Consider the following 13,536-nt stretch of genomic DNA (forward strand, 5'->3'; position numbering starts at 1 on the left):
CTGGTTTACAAGTCTGAAAACCAACCGAGCCTGGAAGTGTGGCTTCAGATGAAGAAAGCCCAGAATGTACCTGGTGTCCATGCATCATGACATGAAGTGTGTCATGACCAAGGAGAAGCTGTCAAGCTGCAGGGCCAGCACTGGAGCTCAGGACACAAGCACCGCTTCCCAGCCCACGGGCATCTTTCCACGATCCACCATCTGCAGAGAAGGAAAACACAGATTGGAGTCAGAAAACTCTGCGCTTCTTAAGCACAGCATTAACCTCTGCTTTTAAAAAGCACATTTCCCCCATGCCCTAGTGGTGACGGCTCGGAAAAGTTGCTCAGAAACACTCTGAGAAATTACCCCCCCACTTCATCGGGGGGGGGAGGGGAGTAAGAGGGGGGTGTAGAGCTCTGGCAAGACCCCCACCAGATCGGGTCCATCCCACTCCCTTACTGCCAGGGGGGGGGCGGGAGACCGGGGCGGGCCGTCTAGTGGGCCGGCACCGGGCGGGCGGCCGGGGAGAAGTGGGACGGCACCGGGGAGGGGTGTGCGGAGGGCGGTCAGGCAGCCGGGGCAGCAGTTCAACGCGGGACAGCGGCGGGCGAGCCCCCAGCTTGGCCCGGCCCGGCCCGTTTCTCCCCGCTGCAGGGCTAAGCTTCCCGAGCGAGGAGAGCGGAGCTGGCCCGGGCCAGCCCTGCCCCGCCATGATGCTGTCGGCGGGCGGCCCCAGCCCCGGGCAGACCTGCGGAGCTGTGCTGGTGACCGCAGTGCTCCTGCAGTCCGTCTGTGTGGCCGTCACCTACCTCTACTTCACCAACGAGCTCAAACAGGTCGGTGGGGCCGAGGCAACCGGGGGGACCCCGCGCTCTCCTCCCATTTTCACCCGGTTCTTTTTAAGGTTTTTGGGTTTTTTGTTTCGGTGGTTTGTTTGTTTGTTTGTTTGTTTTTGGCTGGTTTTTTTTTTTTGAGAACAGGATGAAACCCAGGTAGGGGCTGCCCCTGGTCCCCGTAGGAGCGACCGCAGGTTCGGGCGGTGCGGTCCGGTCCGGTGGGGGGGGCTGGAGGCAGCCGAGCGGTGCCGGTGCGGGAGCGGAGCCGCCCCCCGTGTTCCCCAGACAAAGAGCTGAGCTTGCTGCCTGCCTGCTCCTTTTATTCGGGGCTTCCACTGGGCCCTGGGGCGTGTGCGAGGCAAGGACGGCTAAAAAGTTTTTAAAAACCAACGAGTACGGAAAAAAAAAGAAAAAAAAAAAAAAAAAAAAAAAGAGAGATAAAAAAGAAAGAAAGAAAAAAAAGGAACAAAGTTGCGTTGTTTGGCAGGGAAGTAGCAAAAGCGCTTGCTTGAGCAAGCTTGCTTGAGCTGCCGCCTCATCACATTGCGTGGCTCCAGTAGCGCTGCAAAAACCCCGGTAGCGTTCGAGGGGACAACAGCAGCAGCCTCTGCCAGCTGGATGTTCACGTAACCGGGGGAAAAGACTGACAAAAGCTGAGTGCCTCCTCTACCAAAAATACATAGTTGCAGGAAGGTGACTAATCCCCAAGGAACTTCACCCAGACAGAAAACACCGCTGAACTCCTCAGAGTGACTTGTAAAATACCCTTTGTGTAGTCTAGATGCTTTGGCCTCCTTGCAGCCCCCTTCACCGAGCCTGCTAGCAGCTGCTTAACTCCTTCCTCTTCCTGCAAAAGATCGTTTGCATGCTAAGAAAATCCCATTTAGCTGCTAGCCCCAGCTGTGAGTGCAGTGATGCTTTTCACTGACCCCCACTACTTATGGTATGGAGCAAGGGCCCAAATCGAGTATCCCAGTATCTTGCATTCCCTGGTAAATCTAACTGCAGGTAAGTAATGTAGTTAAACAACTTCAGGAAGTATTGCATAAATGTAAAATTATATTACCTGGGTGTTTATTCCACAGCAGATTTGATAGGTCTTCTGAGATGTCTTCAAAGTCTTGTGTGAAGCAAATGTTAAAGGGTGTACAGTGTTCTACAAGATAAACCAATGCTCATAGTTTGGAAATGTATAAAGTAGATATTCCTACAAAGTTTATAGCTGTGGCTGTCCCAAATTTGGAGAAACAGGGGAGTCACAAAAAACCTGTCAATTTTATGCTATCAGGCTACATCATACAGAAAATGGAGAAGAATACCTAAATACATTCTCAGCTCTTAAAGCATGCAGTTCAGAGTCCTTTGCTGACAAGCCTGCTTTCTAAATAATTAGTAACCACACTTATCTGTCCCTTCCTTCTATTCAAATATATGCACCTGGGACACAGCCACATCTAATGCTACCTGGTGAAAAGACAACTCGCTGCTTCTGAAGAACAAGAAGCCTGAATTTGGTGTGAAAAACTAAGTTCTGCTGGGCTACAAAGTAAGGTTGCTGGATCTAGAGGGGGTACCCTATGTGCATATTCTTGCATGGACCATATGGTGCACACTAAAAAAAAGAAAAGCTTACCTGGACACATAGTCTGCTACCCCACATCCACATGGTGCATGTGGAGTGAATCTTAAAACATAGAATGGGATTTTTGTCTGCCTGTTTGTCTTCCCCCTTGTTCTTCACATCTGCATTTCTGTACCTTCACCAAATCACTGTGCTTTCACAGACAGCAGATATTTTTATATTTACCAAAAAAAATTATATATAATTATCAGGGGTTTTTCCTCTTGGGCTGTAGTAATCTGAGTAGGACTAAGAATAGGGCCATTTGTTCAAGAGTTTTGCTGTGGCAGGAAGTGCTGAGACAGAAGCACAATAAAGTGCAGTCTGCTTCAGGATACAGGGCTGGATATCCTTGTTATTTCCTTGGATTTCCTTGTGTTTTGGAAACGTAGTCCACACACTACTCCTAGAGTAGGAGAGGAGCTTTACAAGAACATGTTCCTATGGGACTTCTGTCTTCAAACACTTCAGTGCTACAGCTTAACCTCATTTGAGTGTCTTACAACACCCAATGCCTTGCTTTCTCTGCTCAGAAAACAAAAATACCAATCCTCCAGGACCATGCTGAGACAAAGTTGTATTCCCTGCGGATTTCAAAATGCACCTAAAATACTGTTCTAATGCCAGGATAGTAAAGCTGTTTGGGAGAAAACTAGGTGAGGTAGGAAAAGGCAGAAGTGCAGGACTGCTTGCTTCCAGTCTGGAGGGCAAAGCTCAAAGGTGAAGCTGTAGCAGATCTGAGAGAATAAACAGTAACATCTCAGTAGCTGGCATAATTTTTTATAAAACTCCTTGCTAGTATAGTTAAATCTGTCAGAGCCTGTAGTTTTAACTGCATTTTTACCTTTACAGGCATGTCGTTTTAATCACTTAAGTAGGTTCTTGGAACAAGAAACCTGTTTTAAGACTACCCCTGTACTTCTCATCAAGGACCTTCACAAACACTCCCACTGGTGGCCCCATTTCACTTTGATGCCTACAGAATACAAATTAATTTCAAGTATTAGGTGAAGCTCAGTAGAGCCTGCTGCTGGAAACTGAAGGTGCTGTAGGACCTGTAGGACAATATGGGCTAATTAAATCTTTTCCTAAACAGCTTTGTTTTCCAACAGGCAGGAAAAGAGTTGGGCTGAAAGGGGGAGGGGACTCCATTTGTTGTTTTAAGTACCCCAGTGTTAACTACAGCCTAAACTGGTACTTGTAGAATAAATATTTCTGTTTAGCAAACCAAACCACACTTCTTTAACATAAGAAGAGTGATATTCAAATGTTAAAAGCAGCCTTCCTGAGTGCTTTGCATGTCTATTGCTGCTGTTTTCCAAGTTCCTGTAGCATTTTGCTGGCATAACAAACCTTGCCAGTCTTTACAGCTGATGCAGCAGCAACCGAATTCAAAGCAAACAGGAGCTGATCTCTGCTGGAATTCCCAGGTTCCAGGCAGATTTTGTGCTGTGCATGAACCAACAGCGCCAGCTGGAGTTACCTGGGTCAAAGCAAGGCTTGGGAAGAACTTTCTGCTGGGTTACAAATCTCCCCAAGTCAGATTCCCTTGGAGTCAACAGGAATTTTTGCTATATTTTCTGTATATATTTTTTCTATATATTTTTTTCTGTTATATATAGAATATATATAGAATACAGAATATAGACTATAGCTATAGAATTTAGCATCTAGTCATAGAATATAAAATATCTAGTCATACAATATATTTTATCCATGCCAGTCAGCAAAATAACTTTGTTTGAACTCGATTGTCATTTCTGTTCTCTGGAGTTTGTTCTGGACTATGAGGTCACTTAATGAGAGATCCCAGACTGGATAGAGGGAGGAGATGGCATGGCTGTATATGACACTACAAACCTGGATTGTGAATGGCATTGGCTGAAAAAAACAGAATAGAAAATACTTTTTAAAGTCTGGTATTTGATTTCATCCCCAGTAACTTGTGAAGAAAAATCCTTTGTGCAAAAGAAATGTTTTTTAACACAGAACAAGAGAAACCAAAGAATTTGCATCAGTGATTTGAGTTTTGAATTTTCACAAAGCTTCTTTAGTTGAGTGCTGGATACCAAATTTATGTCCATGAAGATAATATATGTATATTTTTGCATATTGGATGTGCCATCATAGTTAAATAAATTTGTAAAAACAATTAATTGCTCGTGCTGTCTCTCTAATCATAACTTGTGCAGTCATACCAGATGCTTTAAAGGAAAAAAGTAGTGAATTTATTGCCATACCACAGCTGAACATCTGTCAGCACATCACAGGTGAAAAATCCTGGTTTTCCCTTCTGCTGCAGCTCCGGGACACATACTCCAGGAGTGGAATTGCTTGTCTCACCGGGGAGGAAATTGGAAATTTTGTCCAGAACTTGGATCTAATTGAAAGCCAAGACAGAGCTGCTGACCCCTGCTGGCAAGTAAAGTGGCACCTGGGAAAGTTAATTAAGAAGGTATTTGGGAACTGACCTGCTTAACAGTGCTTAATGATATTGCAATTTAAAAAATCCTAAGAGCAGAATAAAGTGGGACTCTGAGATTGTTCCCTGGCAAAGCAATAGCTAAGCCACAGCTTCAGCTGCAGAACTCTGGTACTGAAGCCAAAATAAACCTCTGACAGGGGTTTCACCAGGTTCAGGAAACAATAAAAGACAATCAGGTTTTTACTAAGTGAATTTCAGTGATGGGTTGGCTTGTCTGAAATACCTCCGGGTAGAATTGTTTAACTTGAGCTTGTTTTCTAGCTGAGCATGCTGATCATAGGGCTAGCAGAGGTGTCTCTCTGGATGAGATGTAACCTGGGGGGAGAAAAAAGGTGCCTGAGGAATGGTCAAATTATGAGCTGGGTGAGGTAGAGCTGGGAGGAGAAAGCAGGCACAGCACCTTCCCAGCTCAGCGTTCAGAAAACATCTCCTGCATGGATTAGACACCACATATAAAATTTTGGCTGCTGAGGAGAAAGTAAGCCTGGCTGAAAAATCAGAGAGGCTAAAATCTTCTGCATTGGTTTACAAAACCAAAATCCCATCTTCAGCATGTAAAAAAACTCATTCATAAAAGTCGACTTCTGGCTGAAACTCACCAGACAAATTGTGCAGTCCAAAACAGATCCTCTGTTTGTATTCTCAGGTCTTGTCTCCTTTGGTAGAAGTTCTGTCAGTAAAGGTCCTGAACTTCTGCAAAAAGAAAATATTGTTTTATTTAGTGGTTGTTTACACATTTAATATACCTGCTAGCTTCCAAGTTGCTCAAAAAAGGTGGCTTGGTTGCCAGAAATAAGAATGGATGATGATGATAGCAACAGTAATAATAAAAGAGATAGATCTGTGGATAGGGTGGTAAATAGAAATTTGGCAAGGCAGACCCCATCTCTAAGTGGCAATCCAGGACCCACGTTAGTAACCTAAATAAATCAGCTCAAGCCATCAACTTGCTGCAGCTACACTACTATTGGTAACCAAACTAATTTCATCAGTCAGCACACTGAGTGCACAAAGTAAGATATCCTATATAAATATGTAGAGATGTAAAAATAAATGAAATTTAATTTCTCAGAACTAAGATCCCAGAGCAGTGCACACTGCCAGGTATTCTGCAAATGCAGGCTGGTGCTTGTACACTGTATCCCTTATTTGGGAAAAGCCCAAATGGTTGAGCTGTCTTGAAAATATTTTCCCACGTGCTTAATGAATAAAAGTTATAAATTTAGAAATCCTTTATTACAAGAAACTAATACGGAGTTTTTTTGTTTTCTTGTTGATCATATCCAGCATACTCTTAATTTATGAGTTAGAGAAGGGAGTTTCTTTTTCCTTCACCTGTGAGTTTCTGATGATAAACTAATTCTTTTTTCTTTTTTGTTATCAGATGATGTCGAGGAGCTTTGAGGAAAACATATCTGCAGTCAACGGTATTCTCATAATTTTATTAGCTGGCAAAAAGGAGCTGCTACTGGCACTTGATAGTGACTCAAGGAGTATTTTAGAAGTGCAGAAAACACTAAAGTCTTGTACTGGCAGCAAGTCATCAAAAAACCTGATTACTTCTTACTAGAAGGCAAATTTTCAGGAGCCAGAAATATGGTCAAGTGGTTAGAGCAAGGTAACCAAGGGGGATGCAGAGGACTTGGCTTCTAGACCTCAATCCTAGAGTGTTATGGGGCCATTTGGGGCCAGTCTGCTCTCCTGGGAACAAGCAGCACTGAGCTGCTTTGCACAGAGTTGTCCAAAAACATAGTGGAGTTTTTAGAGCTCCTACAGCTCTAAAACACATTGAGCCAAAGCACTACAACCTCCAGGTGGAAACTGGAGTGAAAAAATATGAATACCCTTAAGGAGACTGATTATGAATATTTGGTACTATGGGTTATTTCAAGTTATCTACTGGCCATTTGGGGCTGGGGGGAGGAGAAAAAGAAGAAAAAAAGTTGTATAAGGGCATTTCAAGGAGAGCAAGAGCAAAAAAGCAGTTGGGAGTCTCACTAGGCAGTGAAGAGCATTCAGCCTGTGACTTAGTCAATTAAAACCCATGATTTACATATTCCTTAATATCAGGTCAAGCAGGACAGATGTGTTTACCAGATGTGCTTTCCTACATCCTTGCTTCTAACACGAGGTTTCCATTTCTGGTCTTTCCCCAGCTGAGAGAGCCCTGACACTGCCACACACGGATGGGCAGCAGCCCCGCAGTCCCCCCTACAGGATCGCGGCGCATCTGACGGGCAACAGCAACAGGAAGAATTCCCTGTCCCCACGCAGTAAGGAAAAACTATTAAAAACAGCCAAAAAAACCCATCACAGAAATTACTCTCTTGCTGCTAGCCTCGTGCTTACATTAACTTTTTAATACTTGCATTGAGAAACGAATCGTAAAAAAGTCATTTTGTCCCAGACAATGTTTTTTTTTTTTTTAGCTAATTCTTGCAGAAAGAAGTCCTGGTCCCTCCTAACTTTTTTTCTGGAACCTTTATTATGGGGGTAAAAAAACCCCAAACCCTTCTTCCCAATGTTAAGTTTTCCTCTTTCCTGTAATTTCTGATATTCACTTTTTAATACTTGCATTGAGTTAACAGTGAGAAACAAATCATAAAAAAGTCATTTTGTCCCAGACAATGGCGTTTTTTTCAGCTAATTCTTGTAGAAAGAAGAAGAAGGCCTGGTCCCTCCTATTACCTCCCTAACTTTTTTTCTGGAACCTTTATTATGGGGGGAAAAAAAACCCAAACTCTTCTTCCCAATGTTAAGTTTTCCTCTTTCCTTTAATTTCTTATATTCACTTTTTAATACTTGCATTGAGTTAACAGTGAGAAACAAATCATAAAAAAGTCATTTTGTCCCAGACAATGGGGTTTTTTTCAGTCAGTTCTTGTAGAAAGGAGGAAAAGGCCTGGTCCCTCCTACTACCTCCCTAACTTTTTTTCTGGAACCTTTATTATGGGGGTAAAAAAGCCCCAAACCCTTCTTCCCAATGTTAAGTTTTCCTCTTTCCTTTAATTTCTTATATTCACTTTTTAATACTTGCATTGAGTTAACAGTGAGAAACAAATCATAAAAAAGTCATTTTGTCCCAGACAATGGGGTTTTTTTCAGTCAGTTCTTGTAGAAAGGAGGAGAAGGCCTGGTCCCTCCAATAACCTCCCTAACTTTTTTTTCTGCAGCCTTCATTATGGGGGGAAAAAAACCCCAAACCCTTCTTCCCAATGTTAAGTTTAGCTCTTTCCTTTAATTTCCATCTGTTAGTTGTGTAAGGCCCAGCTGCCATGGTGACAGACCTATTAGAAATGTGAGACAGAAACAGGAGAGACTTGACATTCAGGCTATGTTAATGAAAGGCTTGGTAGGGTTTCTGCAGCTTTGGAGGGTATCAGACAAAATGGATATTTTAAGTTGGCTGTCGGGCACAAACTGATATTTTAAGTTGGTCACTAAGTAACAACATGATGATTTTTTATCTCTTAATAGGGAGCACATTAATGAAAAATAAAGGTAGCTCATGTGAATTTCCACAGAGCTTACTTCTGGATCTTCACATTGTTTTGAGAATGAACTTAATAGCCTCTGAGAAGAGCAGATTTCCTTAGTTTTTTTGTTTAAGGACAGACTCCCTGACTAGCAGACACCTGGCTTCACTACCTGGCTTTTAATTAAAGATCTTATCTTTTTTTTTTTTTTTTTTTTTTTTTTCCTTAAGCAGATTCCTTACCTAGAAGAGGGAGTGGACAAAAAATAAACAACTGGGAATCATCAAGGAAAGGCCACTCTTTCCTTCACAACGTGGAGCTGAGAAATGGAGAACTGGTGATACCCCAAACAGGCTTTTATTACATTTACTCACAGACTTATTTCCGTTTCCGTGAAAACGAGAACGAGGGCTCAGATTTGTTGGCACAGATCAGGAACCCCAAACAACTTGTCCAGTACGTCTACAAACTCACCAACTACCCAGAGCCCATTTTGCTCATGAAAAGTGCAAGAACAAGCTGCTGGTCTAAAAAGGCAGAATATGGACTTTATTCTGTCTACCAGGGTGGTGTGTTTCAGCTGAAAAGAGAAGACAGGATTTTTGTCGCTGTCAGTAATAGTGAGATAGTTGACATGGACAAAGAGGCAAGTTTTTTTGGGGCCTTTATGGTCGCTTAAAAGATGAAAATCGTGCTTCAAAGGACACAGTTTTCCTGCTCTGGACCAGCTTAAAATTCTATAAACAGGGGAGAAGAGGAGAGCACCACAGCAATACCAACAAAACCAGAACTCCCCTTTTCTCAGCTCACTCAGCCCAAGCTCTGGCCCTGCCAAATGTTCTCCCACCAGCTGGGAAGCTTCCTGTGGGCAAGAGCCCCATGGATTTCACACCCCACAGGTGATCCCTTGGGGCAGAACTCCAGGCAGGTAAGCACTCACCACCAGGGATGTGCTCCACACCAGCTTGGCCATGGCAAGTGGGATGGAGGATGCTTCAGGTCTGGTTACTGAAGTTTGAGAGTGGATATCACATTTTATTTGTGGTTTCCACTGGGACTGTCCTGAATATTTAGGCTTTTGGAGAGAGCCTTTGCTTCCCAGCTCACTGTCGAATTACTTTGGAAGTTTTTGTTTCAATCTTGAGTTCTACAAAAGCTGAAAGGCTGTCAGAAACTCCAGCTACACAGCTTCATCTCATCTAACCATCCACTTAAGCACCTAATTAGTTTCAAGCACATAAACAGCCTCACACAGACTATTCACATGCTTGAAATTAAGTATGTGCCTAAGCATTTTTCAGGATCATGGCTTGAGTAAACACATTAGTCTGTCTTAAATCAGGATATTGTACATAAAAACAGCCGCTGAAATTGCACAGAAGAGGTTTTTCAATCAATCAGTATCTTGATCAGTGCATTATGATAATGCTCATTTCCTTAATTACTGGGCTGCTGAGATTTCACCAGGCTTCCAGGAGGTTCAGTAATATGCTTGCTGTTACCCTTGTTGACAGCAAGTACTTGATTCAGGAAAAAAGGTGTTTTTTTGTAAATAATCTTATTAGACATTTGTCACAAACTCAGCATGGTGTGGTTCCATGTTCACCTGTACTGGCCTGTGTTTGGTAGGATGTAATGCAGAATAATACACCCTGATGATTGGCATTTTAGGGAAGACATACACAGCTATCAGTACTTGGTCAAAAGCTGCAATTTGGTTAATGCTATTTTGGTTTTGAGGAATCATAGAATCATAGAATTGGCTGGGTTGGAAGGGACCTCAGAGATCATCAAGTCCATGATTGGAAAATTTTTGTAGCTTTCTTTAAGCACATGATTTTTAAAAAAATACGGGCCACTATGTTTTTTTATTCTTATGAGGAAGACTATTTATATAAAAAAAAAAAAAGGAAAAAAAGATTGGCAAGTGTAAGCTGTGTGTGCTAGATACATGCAGTAGCATATATCAGCACAGTCACAGGATTTTCAAGGGTGTGACACCAGTTTGCACCATGAACACATTTTGGCCAGGTTCAAGGAAAATAGTGGGGGGGGAAAAAAAAAATGGTAAAAGTGAAAAAAATTGAGGGACAGGAAGACAGATGTTATGCAAATGTTACTTGACATCAACTGAATGATGCCAGGAGAAAGTCTGCTTGTCTGGTTTTTTTTACTAGACTAAGGTTGCCGTGGGAACCCTCCCATACACCTCCAGTTCTGGTAATTAAATCACTCTACAGCTCTTGCACATGGGCCTCGGGAGTAAACGTGCATCATTCATCTTACTACTTTGTCAACAGGAAGAAATGAATAGACACAAGCCCCTGCATTTATTTCTCCATTCAGAAAAGCTGTTGCTTCACTGAAATACCTGTGTTTGAGCAGCAAGAGAAGAATTTCAGCCATACCTTTTTTTGTCAGGGTAGAGCAAAGGAACACACTGCCATAAGCATAAAATAGAGTTTTAGCTTCAGCCTGTTGTTTCACCATGGTGCCACATGCACTTTTTTCCCAGTGTTTTAACCACTATCGGGTTTTTTCACTATTTTAATCAATTATGTGAAATGCCTCATCGTTCACTGGACTGCTTGGGTTTGCCTCATTCTTGAATAGTCTGTTCCAACAGAGGAGTTCTACAGTTTTCTTTTGGATTTCAGTATTAAATTCAGAAACTTTCTGCCTGCCTGAGAAGGCTTGGGAGAACAAAAGCATTCCCTGCACACCTGGATACCTGCTCTGTGGGTGAATTTACTTACAAATTGACTCAGCTCTTTGACACCAGCACAGGATTTAACTGTGTTGTTGTGTCTAAAGATTTTTTTTAGCAATTTATTATATTAAAAAAGTTTGGAGGTTTTTGTGTTGGATTTTTTTTGTTTTTTAGAAATTTATTTTATGAGCTTATTTGAAAGGAAACTTATTAGAACTGTGAAGAAGTATTTGGGGTTTACTGGTGGCAGCTTAGAGCCAGAAAACTCTTCCTATGGCTAAGGATTGATTTGCAGAGGCTGCTGGAAGCAACTGGAAGGAAACCATGGGGACTCTGCAAATTTGCAGCTGATGTTGAACAAACTGTACACAGATTATTTTGCTTCATCTTCTCAGCTCTCAATGTATAACACCATGCCTGGGAATGTTCTCAGGTATTATCTATCTTTCTTACCTAAACATACATATTCTTGGTCTCTGCATGGAGAATGTATCTCAGCAGGGATTGTACCAAATAATCACATTTTATTTCTGATTAATCCAAGGACATGATTGCTAGATATTATCCTGGGGAGAGATTATGAAGCAATATCAGGAAGGACACCTTTTGAAGATGACTGGAAAAATACAGCAACTTTTGTCTGTACATTTGTACCTGAATATTTTTCCTTGAATGGTAAATGTAGCAAATTTTTATTTGTAGCTGTAGGTTGTGGCAACATTACAAATGTTACGATTTTTCTACATTCGTTTTGCATAAAAGAGTGTCAGTAAATGGTTATTTAGTCTTAGAGTGATTATTGGTGTCATCCTATGGCTTCCATAGCAAAACCCCAGTCTGAATTAATCTGACATCAAGTGGTATCAGTTACAGTGATCAGTTACCATCACCATTCTATAGGGTCAGAAATGGTTTGGAAAGCAAAGACATTGTGTGCAACATGAGGTAAGTGGCTTCCTGCTCCTAGTTGGTGAGCAGCATCTGCAAGGAGTACACTGAAGAAAACACCAAAAATTATCTCATGATTAGAGACTACAAAACCCTGAGCACTTCCCTCGAAGTCCTCATGGTTCTGGGCTTTGGCAGTTACTTGAGCTCTGGGAAATCTATTTAGTGTGGAAACATCTAATTCCTGTCCATTGCCAAACTAGAGTAGAAACTCTGTTGAACTGGTAGGGACAAAGGCCATTTACACAGATGTAAAGCAGCAGTAAACTGCAGATGCCATGATGCTAAAAACAACAGCATTCCCTGCCCCAAAAAACAAACATGGGATACTGTTTGGTCTTCCCACTCTACTTCCGAAATTCACAACACCCAAAAAAGGGGTAGGAAACCCAAGTGGAGCCTGGAAAGTCAACAAGACATGAAAGCATCACCCACCCTGGCTCCCAGCCCTAAGATGGGAGAGGGATCTGGAGCAGCAGTAACCTGCCACGTCAGGAAAGAAAATTGCCCATGCCTTAGTTCTACCCCCCCCTAAGAGCTGTTTCATCTCTATTCATCTTTTTTTCCCATTGCATTCCCTTAGCAGTTCTCAGCATCATTTTATTCCCACTGCCTTGGGCCTTGGCAGACCCCTACCTCTCTCTTTTAAAAATCCCTGGGTTGTTTGGGTTGGAAAAGACCTTTTAAGATCATCAAGTCCAACTGCTAACCTAGCACATGGCCAAGACCACCACTAAACCATGTCCCCAAGCACCACATCTCTGTTAAATCCCTCCAGCCAGGGTGGCTCCACCACTTCCCTGGGCAGCCTGAGCCAGTGCCTAACAACCCTTTCAGTAAAAAAATTTTTCCTAATATCTGATATAAACCTCCCTAGCACAATTTGAGGCCGTTTCTTCTTGTTGCATCACTTGGAAGAAAAGACCAACAAGCTCCCTTCAGGTAGCTGCAGAGGGTGAAAAGGTCTCTCCTCAGTCTCCTTTGCTCCAGGCTAAACAACCAGAGTTCCTTCAGCTCCTCTTTATTATGTGTTGCACATCTACAGGACTAACAAAAGCTGCTTTGGCTCCCTACCGGACTCAGAACCTAAATGAATTTCACCCAGTGTCTGTATTTGACTTCTATTTGGAAGACCTGGGCATTCCTCAAGGCTCAGCTCTCTCTGGGGCTCTCCCCATCCACACTGAGCCCCACTGGAACCAGTATGGCACAGCCAGGGAGGAGCAGCCCCTGCCACTGCAGCCCCAAGTTGCAGGGATACCCACAGGTTTTAAAGAGAAATTATTCCTTTCGTAGATCCTGCTTTGCTTTCAGCAGAGGGTTCTCTCTTTTCTGGTGTTTCCATGGGAAAGAGGATATGTCAGCTAACTGACTTGTATTGTACATTTCAATAATCCATAGAAATGGACTTCTATTTTCTGTGTCTCTGCCTTCATAAATTAATGTAATTATTACTGTTTGTATTGGAGCAGAATTCA

General features: G+C 42.5%; 1 protein-coding gene across 2 annotated transcripts; it reads left to right on the top strand.

Annotated features, from left to right (window-relative positions):
- The first annotated feature begins 543 nt into the window (after positions 1-543).
- On the top strand, positions 544-11,900 carry TNFSF10 (TNF superfamily member 10). 2 transcript variants are annotated; one of them, XM_071752656.1, is made up of 5 exons: positions 544-818; positions 4,742-4,894; positions 6,309-6,351; positions 7,081-7,197; positions 8,634-11,900. In XM_071752656.1, exons 1-5 carry the CDS (start codon positions 693-695, stop codon positions 9,077-9,079), a joined length of 885 nt encoding a protein of 294 aa, XP_071608757.1. In that variant the 5' UTR covers positions 544-692; the 3' UTR covers positions 9,080-11,900. The 2 variants fall into 2 exon arrangements, with proteins under 2 accessions (XP_071608757.1, XP_071608756.1); XM_071752655.1 differs by having other exon boundaries at positions 558-818; positions 8,631-9,210.
- The last annotated feature ends 1,636 nt before the right edge of the window (positions 11,901-13,536 follow it).

This window comes from Heliangelus exortis, chromosome 9, assembly GCF_036169615.1.
Source record: "Heliangelus exortis chromosome 9, bHelExo1.hap1, whole genome shotgun sequence".
Lineage (NCBI taxonomy): Eukaryota > Metazoa > Chordata > Aves > Apodiformes > Trochilidae > Heliangelus > Heliangelus exortis.

Coding starts and splice junctions, on each gene's coding strand:
- TNFSF10 (XM_071752655.1), top strand. CDS start 693: ATGATGCTGTCGGCGGGCGGCCCCAGCCCCGGGCAGACCTGCGGAGCT. Junction 819..4,741: donor TCACCAACGAGCTCAAACAG/GTCGGTGGGGCC, acceptor CTTCTGCTGCAG/CTCCGGGACACATACTCCAG. Junction 6,352..7,080: donor AAACATATCTGCAGTCAACG/GTATTCTCATAA, acceptor GTCTTTCCCCAG/CTGAGAGAGCCCTGACACTG.